The sequence below is a fragment of the Lethenteron reissneri genome, chromosome 69 (assembly GCF_015708825.2).
Source record: "Lethenteron reissneri isolate LAM-NWPU_2019-01 chromosome 69, ASM1570882v1, whole genome shotgun sequence".
In the NCBI taxonomy this organism is placed as follows: domain Eukaryota; kingdom Metazoa; phylum Chordata; class Hyperoartia; order Petromyzontiformes; family Petromyzontidae; genus Lethenteron; species Lethenteron reissneri.
The window spans coordinates 2,664,596-2,688,411 of NC_083847.1; the positions used below are offsets into that span (position 1 = coordinate 2,664,596).

The 23,816-nt window shown below is 51.5% G+C and overlaps 2 protein-coding genes across 3 annotated transcripts in view; one reads left to right on the plus strand and one right to left on the minus strand.

The window, feature by feature from the left end:
- The window catches only part of LOC133360786 (charged multivesicular body protein 1B1), a 406,386-nt gene that overhangs the window by 44,687 nt on the left and 337,883 nt on the right, over positions 1-23,816 (minus strand). The gene's annotated exons all lie outside the window — the stretch shown is intronic.
- Positions 5,325-23,501, plus strand: LOC133360732 (mediator of RNA polymerase II transcription subunit 12-like). Its single transcript, XM_061579532.1, has 6 exons — positions 5,325-5,667; positions 8,218-11,411; positions 12,490-12,641; positions 17,085-17,178; positions 17,793-17,876; positions 19,344-23,501. The coding sequence occupies exons 2-6, from the start codon at positions 8,225-8,227 to the stop codon at positions 19,550-19,552; spliced, it is 3,726 nt and encodes a 1,241-aa protein (XP_061435516.1). The 5' UTR covers positions 5,325-5,667; positions 8,218-8,224; the 3' UTR covers positions 19,553-23,501.

The window sequence follows — 23,816 nt, forward strand, 5'->3', positions numbered from 1 at the left end:
AGTGTGTGGGTGAGAGTGTGTGGGTGAGTGTGTGAGAGTGTGGGTGAGTGTGTTGGTGTGTGAGTGTGTGGGTGAGAGATTGTGGGTGGGTGGGTGAGAGTGTGTGAGAGTGTGAGAGTGTGGGTGTGTGGGTGAGAGTGTGTGGGTGTGTGAGTGTGTGGGTGAGAGTGTGAGAGTGTAGGTGAGTGTGGGTGTGTGGGTGGGTGAGTGTGTGGTTGAGAGCGGTGGTGTAGCGGTTAGCGCGCTGCGCTATGAACCTGGCGACACGGGTTCGATTCCCGCTCACGGCTAACACCAGTGACGATTATCTGAACCGGTCCTGGGCCTCCCCTAGGTCGACTCAGCCTTAAATGAGTACCTGGTGCGGTGTGTAAACATCGCCACTGGGGAGACAAAGGCGGTCGGGCGTGGTGCTGGCCACCCAACCCCCTCATGTACCTTTCTGGCCTTCATAGGTGCTCGCTAACAGCACTTGCCCCTACAGTCTATTAAGGCTATACGGGGGATCTTTGTCTGTGTGTGAGTGTGTGAGTGAGTGTGTGCACTGCGTGTGGAGTGTGTGCAAAGAGTGTGGGGGAGTGTGTGGATAGGTGGGTGAGGGTCAGTGTGTGAGTGAGTGTGAGTGAGTGTGTGGGTCAGTGTGTTTGTGAATGGTTGAGTGAGTGTGGGTGAGTGGATGCGTGTGTGGGTCAGTGTGTGGGTCAGTGTGTGGGTGAGTGTGTCTGTTAGGCCTATGATACCATCAACAGGCCAGGTCTGTGGGCTGTTCTTCGTGCTTTCGGAGTCCCTGACTCTCTGCTCACAATCATTAAGGGCCTTCATGATGGTGAGCGGGCCCGGGTAAAGCTACGTGGTCAGGAGTCGGAGCCATTCCCTGTTCACCTTGGGGTGCGACAGGGATGTCCTCTGGCTCCAACATTATTTAACATTTATTTTGACCACGTAGTTCGTGAAGCCTTCAGTAGCTGTACCGGAGGAATTTCCATCTGGTACCGGGTGCGGTCAGGGGATGGCTCCCTATTGGTCAACCACGTTATGTATGCCGATGTTCTGGTAATTGTAGCTCACTCAGAGGAGGAGTTGGAGGCGCTGCTGCTGAAACTGGAGCGTGCCACTAAGAGGTGGGGCCTGACCATCAGCCTCACCACAACGAAGCACCTGCCTGGGTATTTTGTACCATAGGGCACTCCTCCCCCACAACTCCCAATCTGTGATGGGGCAGTTGTGGAGAGAGTGGAGAGTTTCCCATACCTGGGCAGTGTGCTTATGACCAGTTCTGGTTTGATAGCAGAGATTTCACTCTGAATCAGTTGGACGGGATGATATTTTCATCGGTTGCGTAACGCTGTGTGGAAGCTACCTGGTCTGTCGCTCCGCACGAAGCTTCGGCTCTTCTCGGCCACAGGCATTCCCTCCCTTCTCTACGCTTGCAAAACGTGGACACCCCTAATGGAGCATCTTCGCCGGTTAGAAACATTCAGGCTGGCCTGCCTACAATCCATCCTGGGTTTAACCAGGCTGGATTGTGTGAGAAGCTCACAAATCTTTAAAAGATCTGGTCAAAGTCCCATCGGTGAGCTCCTCCGGCAGGCAAGGCTGCACTGGCTGGGTCATGTAGCCCGCATGCCCAGCCACCACATGCCTAAACAGCTTTTGTTCGGCCGGATAGAGGGGGCTAAACGGGCGTGGCACGGGCTAGAGAAGAGATGGAGTGATGTGGTACAGGAGGACCTGGAGCTGAGTGGACTTGCCGATGACTGGTACCAGCGGTGTCAAGATCGGCCTCTGTGGAGGAGGCTCGTGAAGGACGCTACTGGGCAGTTGGAGGCAGTCGCCCTCCAACAACAACGGAGGGCGGAGGAGCGACGCTCACAACAACGAGCGGAGCGCCGGGTGCCTAAAGCACTGCAAGTTGGCACAGTAGGGGGCACAGGTGGTGCATCAGCCAGTCATCTCGGTCATCTCGATCAGTCGACCCGTGGCACCTGCTGGGTCTGCCCCGTGACCTCCTGCCAGCGGGCGTTCGACACTTCACGTGGCCTCAAGGTGCACATGGCCTGGCACAAGCGTCGTGGTGACGTCACCGCCACTTAGTGGCGAAGGGCAGTTGTTGTTGTTGTGTGTGGGTGAGTTTTTGAGTGTGTGGGTGAGTGGGTGAGTGTGTGGGTGAGTTTGTGGGTGAGTGGGTGAGTGTGTGGTTGAGTGTGTGGGTGAGTGGGTGAGTGTGGATTCTGTTAGATTCTGTACTCGGCTCTATACTGGGTCACGTGCTGGGTTCCATGCTGAGTTCTATACTGGACTCTAGTGGTTCTATACTGAACTCTAGTGGGTTCTAAACTGGACTCTAGTGGGTTCTATACTGGACTCTAGTGGGTTCTAAACTGGACTCTAGAGGGTTCTATACTGGACTCTAGTGGGTTCTAAACTGGACTCTAGAGGGTTCTATACTGAACTCTAGAGGGTTCTATACTGGACTCTAGTGGTTCTATACGATGCTTTCCCCCCACCTATCCTGATAATCGATTCTCCCTCGGCAACCCCCACAGAAATCCTAATTTTAAAAAATCACTAATAGATCTACATCTAATCACTAATAGAGTTCAATGCCGAGGAATCGATTGCATTGAAGGGCCGTCAACAATGGAATCGATAGGAAATAAATAGAAAATCGACTCGATGAATCGATCCAGGCGTTACCACGGACGCGTCGCCTCTCATCTCCATATAAGGTGGCGCGCGGCGGGCGGAAGTGACGTCATCGCGTTTTTGGAGGTGGGACCTTAAGGTGGTGACGTCATCGGAGTGGCCGGGGGGGTGGAATGTAGGCGGTGACGTCACGGACAGAAGGGGTTCGGCCCTCTGTTCGCGTGACGTCATGGCGCTTGTGGCGCGCTTGACGTGAGATCGGTGACGTCACGAGGAGGCGTTGGGTGTGAGGGGATGACGTCACTTGAAATGGTCTTTGATAATTAACAAGTTCTGTATTCTTAGGTTTTTTCGGTAAAGTCACGTAGGTAAAACATCAAAATTAATAAAAATAAAATAAAATAAAGATCACGACGTTTCGGAGGCAACACAACGTCGTGATCTTTATTTTATTTTATTTTTATTAATTTTGATGTTTTACCTACGTGACTTTACCGAAAAAACCTAAGAGTATGAATCCTTGCAGTCACGAAAGCTTCAAATCTAGAGCAAGTTCTGTGCCCTCCTCTGGCAATAAAGAGTTAATTTTAGATTTGAAGCTTTCGTGACTGCAAGGATTCATACTCTTAGGTTTTTTCGGTAAAGTCACGTAGGTAAAAATAAAAATAAATAATAAAAATAAAGGAAATAATAGTAGAAATAAAATAATAAATCACTATTATTATTTTTATTATTATTTATTTTTACCTACGTGACTTTACCGAAAAAAATAAGAGAATAAAGAGTTAGGTGTGTCAAGATGTTCAAACACCAACTCGACATTACCTCTTGTGGTGAACATGCACAAAACATGCTCTGGCAATCATATGAACCCATTCCCTTTGAAACTCATTGACCCAGAGGCCGTCCATAAATGACGTCACGCACCTGGGGGGGGGAGTCAGAGAAATGTGACGTCACATCAAAGTTCAAGTTCAAGTTTCATGTATTAGGTGTAGAGCCCTGTGAGCCATTCGGCTCTTGAATCGGGTGCAACCGCAACAAACAAAAAACAAAAACATGAACAAGAAAACATCTTAAAGTGAATATGTGACTGAGTGCAAACAGGAAATGCAAGAAAAGACAGCAAAATATTGCAGAAAAAACACTGTACACCAACGCTGTGTGCAAAAATCCCAGTGGGATGCAAGTCAAACAACAACAACCATAAGACAACTTAGATTAAGGTACTACAACAAACAAAGATGGCTAAACCAATACACTTTTCGAAATCACCAAAATAAAGCCATGAAAGCAATGAAAAAGCAATCATAGGAACTGTGACGGACTTTTTTTCACAATAAATACGCAACTTTAAATAAATACAGGCAACACGTTCTACTTAATAAATAGACGTTTTAATAAAAGTTTTCTCCTTCAACATCAGAGTGCAGCGCCACATTAAATACGCACTACAATGACAATAATTAAAGCCATTTGAAGCATTTTTATTTATTTTTGGGGGGGGCAGAGCTTTGTGACGTCATATTTGAGGGGGGGGGGGTCTGACTTTTTGTGACGCCGTGTGACGAAGGGGGGGGGGTCAAAAAAATCGTCCAAAATCGCGTGACGTCATTTATGGACGGCCCCCTACCCACCCGCCCACCCGCCCTATTGTTTGTTGTCGCTCTGGCCTCGTGCCCCCCTGCTGGGCATCAGTGACACAAAGAGCTTCACTGCTCATCGGATTCCGATTCTGTTTCCGGTGTGGGAGGGGAGATGGGGGATGACGTCACGAGAATAGGAGGGGGCAGAGTGGGGGGGGGGGGCGCCCGACACGCCCACACCACGTGACGCGAGAATTCGCGTCACGTGACCCGGAGACGCGGACTTCCGGGGTGAGGGGTTCTCGGTGGCACCGCTGGCGACTCGCGGCGCTCCACATCCACTCAACAACAACAGCAGCAACCACCAGCAGCAGCACCACAGCTACTCAACAACAACAACAACCACCAACAGCAACAACACCAGCAGCAGCACCACCAGCACCACCACCAGCACCACCACCAGCACCACCACCAGCAGCACCACCACCAGCACCACCACCACCAGCACCACCACCACCAGCACCACCACCACCAGCACCACCACCAGCAGCACCACCAGCAGCACCACCAGCAGCACCACCAGCAGCACCACCACCACCACCACCACCAGCACCACCAGCAGCACCACCAGCAGCACCACCAGCAGCACCACCACCAGCACCACCAGCACCACCACCAGCACCACCACCACCAGCAGCACCACCAGCAGCACCACCACCAGCACCACCAGCACCACCACCACCAGCACCACCACCACCACCAGCACCACCACCAGCAGCAGCACCACCACCACCAGCACCACCACCAGCATCACCAGCATTACCACCAGCACCACCACCATCAGCACCACCAGCACCACCAGCACCACCACCAGCAGCAGCACCACCACCACCAGCAGCACCACCAGCACCACCAGCACCACCACCACCACCAGCACCACCACCAGCAGCAGCACCACCACCACCAGCACCACCACCAGCATCACCAGCATTACCACCAGCAGCACCACCACCAGCACCACCAGCACCACCAGCACCACCACCACCAGCACCACCAGCACCACCACCAGCAGCAGCACCACCACCACCAGCACCACCACCAGCATCACCAGCATTACCACCAGCAGCACCACCACCAGCACCACCAGCACCACCAGCACCACCAGCACCACCACCACCAGCACCACCACCAGCAGCAGCACCACCACCACCAGCACCACCACCAGCATCACCACCAGCACCAGCACCACCACCATCAGCACCACACAAACACAGCAGCACCACCACCAGCGACCCCCCCTCTCTCTCTCCGCGTGAGTCGCTCGCTGCGTCTCCCACCCCCACACCGCACCCCATGCCGTCTGCGGCAAACTTAGTGCCGATTGTTGCTGCCCGCCTGGCGCTAAAGCTGCTCGGAGACTCAGGCACGGAGACTCGTAAGCCGCACCACACAGAGACCCGTAGACACCCACACAGAGACTCGTAGACTCACAAACACATAGACTCACCACACAGAGACCCGTAGACACCACACAGAGACCCATAGACACTACACAGATACCCACTACACAGAGACCCACAGACACCCACACAGAGACCCATAGACTCACCACACAGAGACCCATAGACACACAAACACATAGACTCACCACACAGAGACCCATAGACACCACACAGAGACCCGTAGACACCACACAGAGACCCATAGACACACAAACACATAGACTCACCACACAGAGACCCATAGACACACAAACACATAGACTCACCACACAGAGACCCATAGACACCACACAGAGACCCGTAGACACCACACAGAGACCCATAGACACACAAACACATAGACTCACCACACAGAGACCCATAGACACCCAAACAGAGACCCATAGACACTACACAGAGGCCCATAGACACACAAACACATAGACTCACCACACAGAGACCCATAGACACCCACACAGAGACTCGTAGACTCACAGACTCACTCACACAGAGACCCACAGACTCATCACACAGAGACCCATAGACACTACACAGAGACCCATAGACACCCACACAGAGACCCATATACACTACACAGAGACCCACTACACAGAGACCCATAGACACCCACACAGAGACCCACTACACAGAGACCCATAGACACCCACACAGAGACCCATAGACACTACACAGAGACCCACTACACAGAGACCCACTACACAGAGACCCATAGACACCCACACAGAGACCCACTACACAGAGACCCATAGACACCCACACAGAGACCCATAGACTCACAGACTCACTCACACATAGACTCAGACTCACCACACAGAGACCCACTACACAGAAACCCATAGACACCCACACAGAGACCCACTACACAGAGACCCATAGACACCCACACAGAGACCCACTACACAGAGACCCACTACACAGAGACCCATAGACACCCACACAGAGACCCACTACACAGAGACCTATAGACACCCACACAGAGACACACCACACAGAGACCCATAGACACCCACACAGAGACCCATAGACACTACACAGAGACCCACTACACAGAGACCCATAGACACCCACACAGAGACACACCACACAGAGACCCATAGACACCCACACAGAGACCCACTACACAGAGACCCATAGACACCCACACAGAGACCCATAGACTCACAGACTCACTCACACATAGACTCAGACTCACCACACAGAGACCCACAGACTCACACAGAGAGCTCCACTACACAGAGACCCACAGACTCACCACACAGAGACCCATAGACACCCACACAGAGATCCACTACACAGAGACCCATAGACACCCACACAGAGACCCATAGACTCACCACACAGAGACCCATAGACTCACCACACAGAGACCCATAGACTCACCACACAGAGAACCATAGACTCACCACATAGAGACCCATAAACTCATCACAAAGACCCATAGACTCACCACACAGAGACCCACAGACTCACCACACAGAGACCCACAGACTCATCACACAGAGACCCACAGACTCATCACACAGAGACCCACAGACTCACCACACAGAGACACACAGACTCACCACACATAGACCCACAGACTCACCACACAGAGACCCACGGACTCACCACACAGAGACCCACAGACTCACCACACCGAGACCCATAGACACCCACACAGAGACCCATAGACACCCACACAGAGACCCATAGACTCACAGACTCACTCACACATAGACTCAGACTCACCACACAGAGACCCACAGACTCACACAGAGACACAGACTCACCACACAGAGACCCACAGACTCACCACACAGAGACCCATAGACACCCACACAGAGATCCACTACACAGAGACCCATAGACACCCACACAGAGACCCATAGACTCACAGACTCACTTACACATAGACTCAGACTCACCACACAGAGACCCACAGACTCATCACACAGAGACCCACAGACTCATTACACAGAGACCCACAGACTCACCACACAGACACACAGACTCATCACAAAGAGACCCACAGACTCACCACACAGAGACCCATAGACTCACCACACAGAGACCCACAGACTCATCACACAGAGACCCACAGACTCACCACACAGAGACCCACAGACTCATCACACAGAGACCCACAGACTCACCACACAGAGACCCATAGACTCACCACACAGAGACCCACAGACTCACCACACAGAGACCCACAGACTCACCACACAGAGACCCACAGACTCATCACACAGAGACCCACAGACTCACTACACAGACTCACTACACAGACTCACCACACAGAGACCCACCAAACAGAGACACAGACTCATAGACTCACCACACAGAGACTCATCGACACACTACAAAGAGACACAGACACATAGACTCATAGACACAGAGACCCATAGACAGACAGACTCATAGACTCACCACACAGACTCACCACACAGATCCATAGAATCACCACACACAGATTCAGACTCACACGTGTGTTTGTGTTTCAGCGTTGTGATGGCTGCAGTGATGATGACGTCATCCGATTTGGTCACGAAGGAAACGCAACTCAACCTGGATTGTGACGCATCAACAACATCAACGACAACAACAACATCGTCATCACCCTCAACGCTCACATCAAACTCAGCAGCAACAACAACAACAACATCACCACCATTATCACTATCAACAATACCACTTCAACCATCAACACCATCGCCACCACTACACTCGGGCCAACAGGCAAACCCAAGGGTACAGGCGGTGTCCCCGCTACAGCCTCGCCTACAGCCCACGCAACAGTCACCCTGTCCCCCGAACCCAAGTCTACAGGCAGCCCCTAAGCTCCCCCGAGACCAGCAGGCGGTCGCCAAGACACAGGCGGTCGGTCCCCTACAGGCCGAGCTACAGCCGGCCTCTCGACCGGCCTCTCCGCCGCACTCCGAACTACAGGCAAACCCGTCGGCGCATTCGGTCTCTTGGCTACAGCCGGAGAGGCCGTCGCCGAGGGTACAGGCCGTCTCCCCGCTGCGGCCAAATCCGCTCCACCCCGCTCAGCCCCCTACTCTGACTCCACTACAGCCCAACTACGAACTGCAAGCATGCTCGCAGCTACAGCCCAACCGGTGGCCGCCTCCCGTGCTACGCCCCGATCAGCGGCCGAACCCGGCGGTCCCTCCGCTACAGGCGGACCGACAGCCGGGCTACGACGCACAGGCAACGTCGCTTCTACACTCGGACTTCCAGCCGGGCCTACAGTCGAACAACAACCCCGTGCCACATTCAGTCTCTCCGCTACACCCGAGCCAGCAGTCGGCCGCTTGGCTACTGTGGAATCGACAGTCGGGCAACGGCCCAACGCCACCGTCGGCCTCTCCGCCGCAGCCCCTCCGTGCACCGCAGGCGGACGGCGGTTGTGAGCGGGCGCCGGCGTTCCCCTGGCAACTGGACCCCCTTTCCGCCTCGGCCCCCCGCAGATCTTCTTCCCCTGGGCTCTTAGAACGCTGGGCCCAAGCGTCGCCGGCACGGTCCTTCGGCAACGCGGCCGCTCACGCCGTGGGAATTCCGGCTCCTGGCCCCGTGGAAATTGCGCCTCCTTCCTGGAGAATTCCGTTCCCGTCTCCCTCCTCCGGAACTTTGGCAGCGGCCGCATGGGGAATGCCGAGCGCTGCGTGGGGGGAATCCGAGACTTCCGCAGGAATCTCTGCTCCTTCCCCGGGAGGGCTCTGGGCGGCTTCACCGTGGACCTCCGGAATTCCGAGTGCCGCGTTGGGAAAGCCGTCACTGCCATCTCCACCGTCGTCGAGAAATCCGGGAATGTCGACCCCTCCGCTGGGGTATCGTGAGAAGTCTCCCGGAGCGTCGACCCCTCCGCTGGGGTACCGTGAGAAGTCTCCGGGAGGGTCGACCCCTCCGCTGGGGTACCGTGAGAAGTCTCCGGGAGCGTCGACCCCTCCGCTGGGGTACCGTGAGAAGTCTCCGGGAGGGTCGACCCCTCCGCTGGGGTACCGTGAGAAGTCTCCGGGAGGGTCGACCCCTCCCCTGGGGTACCGTGAGAAGTCTCCGGGAGGGTCGACCCCTCCCCTGGGGTACCGTGAGAAGTCTCCGGGAGGGTCGACCCCTCCGCTGGGGTACCGTGAGAAGTCTCCCGGAGTTTTCCCGCAGGCTCCCTGTGGCACTTCCAACTCATTCCTGACACTTACAGCTACGGGGCAACAACAACAACAACAGCTGCAGTACCCACAACAACAACAACCACCACAACAACAGCTGCAGTACAGACCACAACAATCGCAGTACCCACAACAACAACCACCACAACAACCGCAGTACACACAGCAACAACCACCGCCACAACAACCGCAGTATCCACAACAATCCCCACAACACACACATCAACAGCAACTGCAGTACACACAGCAGCAACAACCACAACAACTGCAGTACCCACAACAACAACAACAACCACAGTACAAACAGCAACAACAACAGCAATACACACAGCAGCAACAACAACAACAACCATCGCTGCTTTACACACCACCACAACAACAACAACAACATTCGCCACAGTACCCACAGCAGCAACCATCGCTGCTTTACACACCACAACAACAACAACCGCAACAACCCCAGTACCCACAGCAGCAACCATCACCACAGTACACACCACCACCACCACAACAACAACATTCACCACAGTACACACAGCAAACACAACATTCACTGCAGTACACACATCAACAACCACCACAACAACAACAACCGCAGTACACTCAACAACAATACGCACAGCAGGCACAACAAAATTGCGCGCAACAGTCGCCACCACAAACACAACAACCATCGCCACCACCGCAGTACACACAGCAACAACAACAACCACAACAACCACAACATTCATCACCGCAGTACGCACGGCAGCAATCGCCATTACAACCTTCACTGCAGTACACGCAGCAACCACAACAACAACAACAACAACCATCACAACAACAATATCACACGCAGCAACAACAACAACTATCTCCACAACAATATCACACACAACAACAACTATCTCCACAACAGCAAAAGCACACACAGGAACAGCAACAGTTGTACACTCAACAGCAGCATGTCCAGATGGATTACACACAGCAATTACAGCCACCGTATGCACAACCACCCTATGCACAACAGCCGTACACCCAGTACACTCAACAACAGCCGTACACACAGCAACAGCCAGATCACATTCAACATTCGCAGTACACGGAGGAACAGCAGCAGCAGCAGCTGCAGTACAGCCAACACCGTCAGATTTCACCGCAACAGTACTACACACAGCAGCAACAACAACCACCACAACAACCACTACAACAACCACTACAACCACAACAGTCGCAGTACGCACAACCACAGCTGCACTCGCTCCATCAGTCGTCGCCCACACGGTCGCAGCATGGGACACCACAACCAAAGCACAGCCCGCAACAGCCGGACGTACAGCCGCCACCACTACTGCAACAGCAACAGAAGCAGTACCAGCAGTACCAGCAGTACTTGCAGTACCAGCATCATCATCGGCAGCAGCAGCAGCAGCAGTTTACACGGCAACAATCGGTAACACTACAACAGCAGCGTCAGCAGCAGCAGCAGCTGGAGAAGAACTTGAACCAGGAGCTTGTGGAGATGGCGATGCGCGACTCGTACGAGGATGGTGAGACGTGGAAACACGTGGAGAGACACACAGAGACACACAGAGAGACATGGAGAGAGACACACAGAGAGAGACACACAGAGAGACACACAGAGAGACACAGAGAGACACAAAGAGAGAGAGACATGGAGAGAGACAGAGAGAGACATGGAGAGACACACACAGAGACACACAGAGAGACACACAGAGAGACGCACAGAGACACATGGAGAGAGACGCACAGAGAGACACACAGAGACACACAGAGAGAGAGACACAGACAGACACGGAAAGAGAGACACAGAGACAAGAAGACATGGAGAGAGAGAGACAGAGAGAGACACACAGACAGACATGGAGACAGAGACACAGAGAGACAAGAATACATGGAGAGAGAGACAGAGAGAGACACACAGATAGGGAGACACGGGAACTTGGGATAGGGACACACAAGAGAGAGAGACACACAGAGACACATGGAGAGAGACGCACAGAGAGACACTTGGACATGGGGATAGGGAGATACGAGAGAGACACACAGACGGAGAGAGAAGGAGACATGGAGACAGGGAGACGTGGAAAGAGACACACAGTAAGACAGGCAGACACGGGGATAGGGAGACACAGGGCCATGTCTCTGTCTCCTGTGCTCATATGCCTGCGTCTCCCTGTCTCCCCCTGTCTCCCCCTGTCTCCCCGTGTGTCTCCGTGTGTCTCCCCGTGTGTCTCCGTGTGTCTCCGTGTGTGTCTGCGTCCTCCCGTGTGTCTCCATGTGTCTCCGTGTGTCTCAGTGTGTGTCTGCGTCTCCCCGTGTGTCTCTCCGTGTGTCTCTGTGTGTGCCTGTGTCTCCCTGTCTCCCTGTGTGTCTCCCCGTGTTTCCGTGTGTGTCTGCGTCTCCCCGTGTATCTCCGTGTGTGTCTGTGTGACTCCGTGTGTCTTCGTGTGTGTCTCCGTGTGTGTCTCCGTGTGTATCTCCATGTGTGTCTCCGTGTGTCTCCGTGTGTCTCTGTGTGTGACTGCGTCTCCCCGTGTGTCTCCGTGTGTCTCCGTGTGTGTCTCCGTGTGTCTCCGTGTGTGACTGTGTCTCTCCGTGTCTCAGCTTTGCTGCGCCACCAGACGCTGCGTTTCCAGTCTCTGGTGGAGGAGACGCGGAGACTCGGGGAGACACGGGACAAGCTGAGACTGGAGGTGTGCGATGCGGAGACGCGGAGACACCGAGATACGGAGACACGCGGAGACATGGGTCTCATGGTGAATGCTACTACAACTACAACCACCACAAACATAACTACCACTACAACTACTATCACTACAACTACTATCACTACAACTACCACCACTACCACTACAACTACCACTACAACTACTACCACTACAACCACCATCAACCAAACGTCCCTCTCTAAAACCATCGGCGGCAAGACCTCCCAGACTCTATGGTCTTCCCAGGATCCATAAAGAAGGCACCCCGCTACGACCCATCGTGTCTACAATCAACTCTCCTACCTACAAACTAGCCAGTTTTCTATGAGATACTCTGCTTCCCTTCACAGGCAAGACCTCTTCGGCAGTACTCAACTCAACCCAATTAGTCTCTATAGGTCAAGGACATGGTACTATCTCCTGATGACATCCTCGTCAGCTTTGATGTAGTATCTTTGTTCACCAAAGTCCCAGTACCTGACACCCTAACAATAATTGAGGACTTGGTCCAACATGGATTGAATTCTGATGTACCTGCGCTGGTTAGGCATTGCCTCACCAACACTTATTTTACCTGGAATGGCACCTTCTACAAACAGAATGAGGGTACCCCTATGGGCTCCCCCTTGTCACCAGTGATAGCCAACATGTTCATGGAAAAGTTTGAATCAGACGCCATCCAGACATCCACCCTGCGTCCTTCCCTGTGGAAGAGGTATGTGGATGACACTTTCGTCATTTGGCCACATGGCCTCCCAGCATTGAAACACTTCTTGGACCACATCAATTCCAGACACCCATCCATCAGATTCACGATGGAAGTGGAGAAAGATGGTAACTACCATTCTTAGATATTCTGTTTGAGAGGAGACCTGACGGATCCTTGGGACATTCTGTCTACAGGAAAGCCACCCACACAGATTCCTACTTGAAACCTGATTCCCACCACCACCCATCTCAAAAGAATTCTCTCATCAAAACACTATACCACAGAGCTCATGGCATTTCTGACCAACACCACCTGGCCAGTGAATTAAGACATGTACATCGGGCCCTCGGGATGAACGGATACTCTGACCGCACCATCCGCCAAGCTGTTTCTCCCACCATACAGAAACAGCCACTTGAAACTCCGATCAAAAGTATCACGTTGCCATACATAGCAGGCGTGACCAAAAAGATCTCCAAAATTCTAAGCAAACATAAGATCCAAGTCCGATTCAGTACAGTACATAAAATCCAGTGATCTAATTACATCTGTGAAAGATGTCATTCCTGACTTACAATACCCTGGAGTCTACAAACTGAGTTGCAGCTGTGGTGATTGTTACATTGGAGAAACGGAACGTCATATCTCTGATCGTGTCCGCGAGCACAAGTCAGATCTGAAACACGGCAAAACTGATTCTTCCGCCGTTGCCGATCATTGCTACAACGCTGTGGGCTCTCATGAAATTGTCTTTTCCAAGACCAAGGTGCTCTGCAAACCTCCTGGCTACCATCAAAGGTTTGTACACGAAGCCATCCAAATATACAAACACAGACATAATTTCAACCGTGATGATGGGTACAAACTTAGTAATCATTGGAAAGATGTTATTAACCATGCAAAAAAGATTTAACTACACATATTTGGACCATCTTATTTGACAGGCACTATTCTTCAGTTACCGTATAGTTTCTTCTTTTTTCACACACTGGTTTTCCTGCTTTAAGTTTTACCACACATATTTGGCAAATCTAGAATTAATCCCAGCAACGGAGCAAAGTGCTGTTTCATCTACATAACAAAGGCTCAGTCCCATTCACGGCAGCCGCACCTTTACATCAGCCGCACCTTAACAACTCTTGGAACCTCCCATTTCAACCAGTCTACACAACAAAGGCTCATTCCTAGCAGCGTGCTTCAGCCGCACCGAACCTCACAATAATAATATCCAGGGGCCTACCTTGGCTCCTCCCACCCTCAACCAGTATATATACAAGGACTGTTTTCTTGGAATTTCTCTCACTTGATACAGCAGTCGTGCTGTGACGGTTCCACCTGAAGACGGAAGCTTGTGTTGCCTCCGAAACGTCGTCATTTTTATTTTATTTTTAATTTACTTTTATTAATTTTAATTTTTACCTACGTGGCTTTTCCGAAAAAACCTAAGAATATAGTATTGTCATCAGTTTGACATAAGTATACCAAGTTTGCAGTCGATACCACATTGGGAAGTGGGTAAAAATTGAGTTACAAGATTTGAGGATACAACAACAGACAGTGTGAGCTCAAACACATTCCTTCGGAGTGGGCAGGTAGGAACTTGGTTGGACGGCGCATTCGTGCAATCCGTGTCACGTGGCGCAAGCTGCATGGGGCGGCGCGTCACGTGGTGCTGAGCCCACCCGAAGCGCTCTATGAAATACAAATCGAGGGCGTGGCTATGCACGACAGACAGACAAATAATCCCTGGTGGGCAGTGTGGACCTGTTGTTCCTACCTGTATAAAAGTGTGTAAAAAGAGGCTGTAGAGAGAGTGGTGAGTCAAATTCTTGCGGCACCAGGATGGTGTCACCGTGTTGTTGGCCTCCTTACTGCAGCTGCCAAGGAGGGCATCTCCCGAGGCTTCCAGAAACAATCCACTTCCTGCTTGGACAAAAGAGACCCAGGACCTGCTCCGACAGTATGACCAGTTGGGCAACCCACAGATTGGAAAGGCCCTGCCTCTTAGCCAGATGTCAGTGGTAGACTGAGTGCATTGAAGGCCTGGACTTCACACACTTGAGAACACAAAAGGACTTCTCGGCAAATATTAAGCGAGATATCCATTGCTAAATTGCACCGGACATTGGACTCAATTTCTTCACAAGACCCCGCCTCCATCAGCACAGTGGAAGTGAGTGAGGGTCTGGCTACAATGACGAAAGGCAAGGCTGCTGGCAGAGATGGTACCCCCCCAGAATTCCTCCATTACTTAGGCCCTAAGGGTCACCAATGGCTGGAATATCTGTACACCAAAACCATGAAAACCAGATGCATCCCAAATGTATGGCGGGAGGCGATGGGTCTTGCTACGCCCAGACCGGGGAAACCAAGTGACCACCTGGGAAGATATCGGCCAATATCACTCTTGTGCACGGGTCCACAAACTCCTGGAACGCATCATCCTCCGGAGAATCGCCCCCCTCGTCGAGTCCGTGATCCCCTGAAGAACTAGCACGATGAGTTCAGCCTGGACGCAGCAGCTGCTGCTGTGACGAAGTTTGGGGCCCTTGCAACGCAGATCGAGGCCGGATTCCAGAAGAAAACCAAGACCTGCATGGCCTTTGTGGACTTATCGTCGTTGATTTATTTTTATTATTTTATTGTTTCCCTTCTACGTGACTCTACAGAAAGAACCAAGAATATGAATCCCTGCAGTCACCAAAGCTTTAAATCGAAATTCAAGGGTAAACCAGAAACTTGTAAACACTCGCTGGAAAGCATCAGCACGCTCAGTGCCGCGGACATCAACGATGGCGCTTGTGTCCTCTGTAGCCGAACGCTGTGCACCAGTGTAGACCAGAAGTCATCACCTCTCGACTTGTTAATGTCCAACTGAATACTGCAATTTGGTGGTGTATCACTGGAACTCTCAAGACGACCTCCAACTCCGTGGTTGCCTGTGCTGTCGCCAAATCTCTTCCCCCCCACCCATCAACTGCAACGCTGCAACCCTCCGGGAAATCCTTTCGACTCGATGCAAACAGTCACCCATTCACTGGGACCTCAGTATTAGACTCCTCGTCAACGCCTGAAGTCACGCAAGTCCTTGTGGACCCATGCGCTGCACCTTAAATAATTATAATTCGCGAAGCTTATGGTCCACCCTACATTGTATCCACACAAACCGAGGCAGATGTGGATACCTGATGCACAAATGGAAGATTAAAAACTCTCAAGCATGCGACTTTGGTCATCCAGAACAGACTACAACATTTATAATGACACAATGCCCGACGACCCACAAATACGAAGTAGATATCACAGCGACAGGTACACTCCTCTGGTCCTGACGCAGTTATTTGGCTTGACCACCTGAATGTGAAATTGCAGTTGTAGCCTCGCATCTACATCAGAAATACAAAAGAAGAAAACTACAACTACCACCAATAGAGTTACTCAACTACAACCAGTGCCGTAATCTACCATCATCATTACAACTAACATAACCACCACTACTATCACAACAACTACCGTTACAACTACCATCACCAAAGTACAATTTGCTGTGGATGGAAAATTGACTACTCCGTCTTTTGCATGTCTCTCTCCCTGTGTCTCTCCCCGTGTCTTTATCCCCAGTGTCTCTCTCCGCGTGTCCTCCTCTCTCTCCCCCATGGATCTATCCCCGTGTCTCTCTCCCCGTGCCTCCACCTCTCTCCCCGTGTCTCCACCTGTCTCCCCGTGTCTCTCTCCCTGTGTCGCCACCGCTCTCCCCGTGTGTCTCTCCACGTACACGTCAGATGGAGGAGGTGTGGAGATTGCGGAAGCTGTGTGTGGGACTGCAGGTCTCCGTGGCATGTGTTTGCAGAGAGCTTGACCTCCTGGGAGACACAGGTACAAGATTTTATTTCATCGCCACCCTCGAGATAGGGTGACTTTCATGTCCGAGCGGGTCATGATGCAGACACCTGGTCTGGAGTGATTGGAAGGCATGGGCCAGATCAGCGCAATAACAATGGTAGGAGGCTGCTAGACTTCTTTGCAGCCTATGAACTTGTGAGAGTGATTTGGTGGGGGAGTGTGTGTCTGTGTGAGTGAGTATGCGGTAGTGTAGTGGTTAGCGCGCTGTAATTGCTGCTCATGGCCAACACCGGTGACGATTATCTGTACCGGTCCTGGACCTCCTCTAGGTCGACTCAGCCTTAAATGAATACCTGGTGCGATGTGTAAACATCTCCACTGGGGAGACAAAGGTGGCTAAGAGTGGTGCTAGCCACCCACTCCCTAGTGTGCCATGCTGGCCTTCATAGGCGCTCGCTAACAGCACTTGCCCCAACAGTCTGTTAAGGCTACACGGTGCATCTTTGTCTTGTTTGAGTTGTTGGTGATGTTTTTTTAATGTCTGGATTGTGTGAGGAGCTCACAAATCCTCAATAGAATTGGACACAGTCCCCATCATCAGAGATGGAGCTGATGCGTGTCTTCACATGTCTCCGTGTATTCCTTAGGGATGCCCTTTGACCCGGATGTGAATTCAAACTTCCATGACAACATGGGTTACCCTGGACACAAGCTACCTCGAGTGAAGACAGGTGAGCGATCCGATTCACAGATTCACACAAAAAATATTGACCAAATAGTTTGTAAGATTTTCCGTAAAGTTCCGTTGTTTAAAATATGGCCTTGCCTACTTGAAAATAATGTCACACGATGTCAATACTTTTGGCGAGAAAAAACACAGGAAGTGACATCATAGGAAGTGGCATCATAGGACGTGACGCTCAAGGCAGGAGCATCACAGAAATTACGCAAAATGACATCACGTTTTCGGATAATTCTAAATAATTATTTTTCTTCATTTTTATGATTGTTATCCCATGTGTGTTATCCAAAAAAGCCTCGCTAAGTCTCTAGAAGGGTTCTGACAATGTTTTTGCAGTCGGGGGTGGGGGGTGATGATGATTAAGAATTAGGCATTAGCTTTTTCGGCAATAACATCGGAGTTGTGTTCAGATGTTCAAACACCAAATCGATACCGATTATTGCAAGGCATCACCAAAGTCTGCATTAACCAAACAAACAAACGTGGTTTGATAATCGTGTCCGCATTGCCTTTCAAACTGATTGGCCTGCACCAGACATTGCCACCTTCATGGGCCACCGAGGTAGCTGCTGGGCAGTTGGAGACAGTCGCCCTCCAGCAACAACGGAGGGCGGAGGAGCGACGCTCACAACAACGAGCGGAGCGCCGGGCGGCTAAAATGAAATAGAGTTGGTGCAGTAGGGGGCACAGATGGTGCATCTGCCAGTGATCTCAGTGTGCCGACCCATGGCACCTGCTGGGTCTGTCCCGTGACCTCCTACCAGGAGAGAGCCTTTGACGCTTCACGTGGCCTCGAAGTGCACCTGGCCTGGCACAAGCACCGTGGTGACGTGTGGATGTCGGCATGGGGGGTCGGTGGTGCAGCACTCTGCGTGCTGCGCCTCGTACCTGGTGACGCGAGTTCGATTCCCGCTCTGAACCATTCCTGGGCCTCCCTTAGGTCGACTCGGCCTCAACTAAGTACCTGGTGCGTTATCAACATCACCACTGGGGAGACAAAGGCGGCCGGGCGTGGTGTTGGCCACCCGCCCCCTCGTGTGTCGTGGCGGCCTTCATAGACGCTGCTACTCGCTAACAGCACTTGCCCCTACAGCCTGTCACAGGGATTTTTGTGTGTTTGTGTGGGGGGGGAGTGGTGGCGCAGCGGTGAGCGCATTGCGCCATAAACCCGGTAGAGACCCGAATTCGATTCCCACTCACGGCCACCACCAACACCGATGGTAGCAATTAACCCATCCCCTAGGTCGACTCGGCCCCAAACGAGTACCTGGCGCGGTGTGTGGTGAACATAACCACCGGGGAGACAAAGGCGGCCGGGTGGTGTCGTGCCGGCCACCCGCCCCACAGTGGCCGCCTTTCACCGTCTCCGCTGCTGCTGCTTGTTACTCACAGCACTCGCACCCCGACGGTCTCTCAAGGCTACACGGGGGACCTTTGCCTTTGTGTGCACATGCAGTCGGCCACACGAAGCCGAAGGCGGGAGAAGGGGGGAGCGAGACGAAGGTGGAGGAGGCGGTGACGGCGGTGGGGGCGGTGACGGCGGTGGGAGCGGTGGGAGCGGTGGAGGCGTTGGAGGCGGGCTCGTGGGACTGTATCTACTGCACGTTCGCCAACCACGGCAGCCTCCCGCACTGCGAGCTCTGTGAGATGCCCCGGCCATTGTGAAGTGGGGAGGAGGCACCGGGAGAGATTCGGAGACACGGGGACGGAGACACGGGGTGGGCGGGGGGGGGGAGACACGGGGAGACACGGGGAGGAGACACGGGAGAGTGACACAGGGAAAGACTCGGAGACACGGGGAGACACAATGTGAAGCTGGAATATGACACGGTGGGGGGTGGGGAGACACGGGGGGACACGGGGAGACGCGTTGCGACTGGGAGAAACGGTGAGACAATGGGGATACTTTAAGGCACACTTGGAGACACGGCGAGACACTGGGGGACACTGGGGGACGAATTGAGACACTGAGAGATGCTGGCATACATAGTAAGACACTGGAAAAAACTGAGACGGGGAGACACTTGAGACACTGTGAGACATTGTGAGACACTGTGAGACATGGGGAGACATGGAGAGATAGTGTGAGACACTGGGAGACGAGACACTGTGAGACACTGTAAGACACTGTGATACACTGTGAGACACTGTGATACACTGTGAGACACGGAGAGACATGGGGAGACATTCAGACAGGGAGACATGGAGAGATAGTGTGAGACACGGGGAGACATGGGGAGACATGGGGAGACACGAGGAGACACTGTGAGACATGGGGAGACATGGGGAGACACTGTGAGACACTGGGAGACACGGGGAGACATGGGGAGACAGTGTGAGACATGGGGAGACAGCACGGGGAGGGAGGAGACCCGGGGAGGAGACACGGGGAGTAGACAGTATGAGAGGGCTGTACACACTGATCCAGTTGTATGGTTTGTTTTTGCATTTGTCTGAGACCAAGTTTAATTGTATATTCCAATTTGTTTAAGCAATGCTGTGTGGATTTGTAAATGGTAATGGCTGCCTATTATCAAGTACGTATCTGTGTGTGTGTGTTGTACTTCTGTCGCACCGTAACGGAGCCAATTGTGCTCATCGGAGGTGCGGGGGAACGACAACAAACTAAATGCAACAAGCAGTTCTAAAGAAGTGCGTTTGTCAATGTAGATGATGATTTAAAAGTGCATAACTCCAGTGGCTTCCTGATATCTGAAGGAAGAGCATTCCAGATGGCCGCAGAAGCAGATCTGCAAGCGCCGCACGGTGCGGTGACCGTCTTTGTCTGATGGTTTTTAGTGTGAGTTTTCAAGCAATACTTTCCACAGGTCTACCCCCGACTTGGGAAAAGGACGCGTTGGTGAGACGTTAACTACCTCGCCTGGTATACAGGAGGTCGTGGGTTCGATACCCACCCTGGCGCCTGCTGCTGTGTATTTGGAGTCTGCGTGTCTCTCTCATCATCATTATCACTGTGGCTCGGAGATGTTGACTGCCTCGCCTGGTATACAGGAGGTTGTGGGTTTGATACCGACCCTGACGCCTGCTGCTGTATATTTGGAGTTTGCGTGTCTCTCTCTCTCTTCCCGTGGTCGCGTGGATTTTTCTGCGGCTCCTCTGGTTTTTCCGTCCACATTTAGAATCAACGTGCGTTCGGATTTTTTTGGCTGCTGCTGCTGTAAATTTCCACGTGATTTGCAACTCCGTTAAGCTGATATTATTAGTGCCCAGGTACCTGGATAAATACAAAAAATAGTTTCGTTTTAAGAAACGCGAGCAAAAACGAAATTTCGGAAATCGGAAAGTCCCCACCAATGTAATGCTAAAAATTAGCGCTGTGTTTCAGACAGTCAGTTATTCCTCCAGGATAAATAAAGATTCTGATTCTGACAATACACCCCACCTATACAACTGCTTACAATAGAATAATTATAATGAACACACACATTAAAACAATCGAATCATAATTCAAAACAGATGTAATTAACGCAAACCTGTCAACCCCTCAGTGCCATCACAGACCAACTCAGACCTTAGTGGTCACCCCGTTCCCTTATAAATCTCAACGTTCATCTTACAAAGCTCCATCACAAGGGAGAAACACAAACACAGACAGGAAAACCTTGGACTGCGAGTAACTTGGTCTGCGAGTGTTTTGCAAGACGAGCAAATTTGTGAAATAAATATTTATTTGATAAACGAGCGAGGTCTTGCAATACGAGTAGTACGTGTAGACGCTTTGTCTGCCGAGCGTCACGTGATAACTACTGATGTACGAGTGCTTTGATATACGAGTGCTTTGGATTACAAACACGTTTCCAGAACGAATTGTGCTCGCTAATCCAAGGTGTTACTGTAGGTAAAATTTGTGTTAACTTAATTCCCGTGTACAATAATGCGGGTAAACCACATGGGTTGATGGGTGTGGTAACCTTTTCAGGGGAGCTCGACAACATGTCTGCTGCACGTTGGAATGCTTGGAGGGGCGGTGTGGAGGCGTTGCTGTTGCCCTTTCGTGACACCTGTGACTTCTTGGCAGATCAGAATCTTTATTGAGACCGCAGCAGGAGGAATCTGATCAGCTATGAGGCTCTTCTGAACAGATGCCCAGACGCAGATGGATGGCACTGCGCTTTGTTTGATGATCGCATTGCCGCGTGAAATTCGATTTCGCTAATCGTAAAAAAAAACGGTCCACAATTTTTCGATTTAAAGCTTTTGTGACTGCAGGGATTCATCTTATTGGTTCTTTCGGTAAAGTCAATATGCTTAATTCCGCGGTTGATATGTAAATACCACCTACACATTTCACAAGGAGTGACTAATCCCATATCTGCATTTTCCATCAATATGCTTAATTCTGCTGTTGATATGTAAACTCCTTTGTCAAGGCGCTCTCCTCTAACCCAGCTTAAATATACGCTGCCAAGCTTGGCGGTGTTCATTCGGACGCTGTCTTTCCGACATCTCTGTTTCTTCACCTGAGGACGGCTGCTTGTGTTGTGGCCGAAACGTCGTGAGAATTTTTATTTGATGTTGCATTATTTTATTTTTTCCCTTCTACGTGACTTTACCGAAAGAACCAAGAAGATGGGTCCACAATTTGACGATTGCGTGAATGTAAAACGTCGTAAACCGATCGTTCGTAAACATGGAGGCCTGCGACCTCTTTCGTTATCCTCCACTTCACTCCAGCAATGGGCACTAGATCGCAGTGGCAATACCTATCAAGTGTACGTTTTCGAGTGGCATGTCCTATTGTATCTACCAATTCCCTTGAGCAGCAATGCTGACGATTGCTTTCCGCACTTATGATTTGCAACACTTTCCAAGTCGACGTGTTCAACTGGCTGTAATCCCGATGTGGCAGATCACTTGAGCGGCGGGGGGCGTTTGATTATTATTTCCTAGTGCTGCAAAGATAGCAAAAAGGTGTTCAAAGTGTAAATTGTGGCAATACCCATTCAATGCGACGGCATTCCATAGTGTTCATAGGCGGCTACGATTTAAGTTTCCCGGCTTGCTTTGAGGCATGGGGGGTACTGGATGTCCGAGTGCGCCCTGGCGAACGTGGCGGCTTGCTTTGTGGAACGCGGGCAATTAAACAGGAATGTGAATACGGCGGTGCTGGTTGGTGCTGGTTGGTGCTGGTTGGTGACTGACTTCTGTGACCTCACAAAGGCGGCAGTGGCAGCAGCAGCAGCGTTGTGAGCGAAGTGACTTGGATTGCGAGTCCGGGAAAACCTCGCTTCATACACGAGTTGGGGATTCTGGATGTTTCGCGAGTTGCGAAATGTCGTCCTGGACACTAATTCGCTATCCGCGACCCGCCGGACTCCAGAATTCGCGAGTGTACATCCAGTAGATCATCGGTCATTCAGTAGATCGTCGATTATACAGTAGACCATCGATTATCCCAGCGGCTTCGGAGTGGAGGGGGGTATCGGATTTTCAAAAACGTCGGATAATCGCGATGAATCGTTATTTAAAATATCTAATTTTTGCACATTCTTGCATAACATGTTTGTAGGTGTTGTGTTTATGTTCTGTAGTGTTTAAAATGTTTCCTATGTGAAATTGGCTTTAAATAAACATACAAATAGACGAAAATAAATATCCTTTAAAAAGTTACCGTTTTTACCGTACCACTCCAATGTCGGAGTGATATATATATATAAAACGTGCAGTGTTTTCAGTTGTTTAAGTTGAATGTCGTGTATAATGTACTTAATACAATAATGTAGTGAGCGACTTCCGACACGTCTAGTAGAAGGCTTTTTATTTATTAAGAGCCCACAGGGCGATACACTTCGTCACGCGGCTACACCTCGGCTGTCCAAACACGCCGCCCACCTCCGTCCTGCGCTACGCTGGCTGATCAACGAGCATAGCGGCGGCGACGCAGCTGGTCTTGCAGAAGAACGGCCAC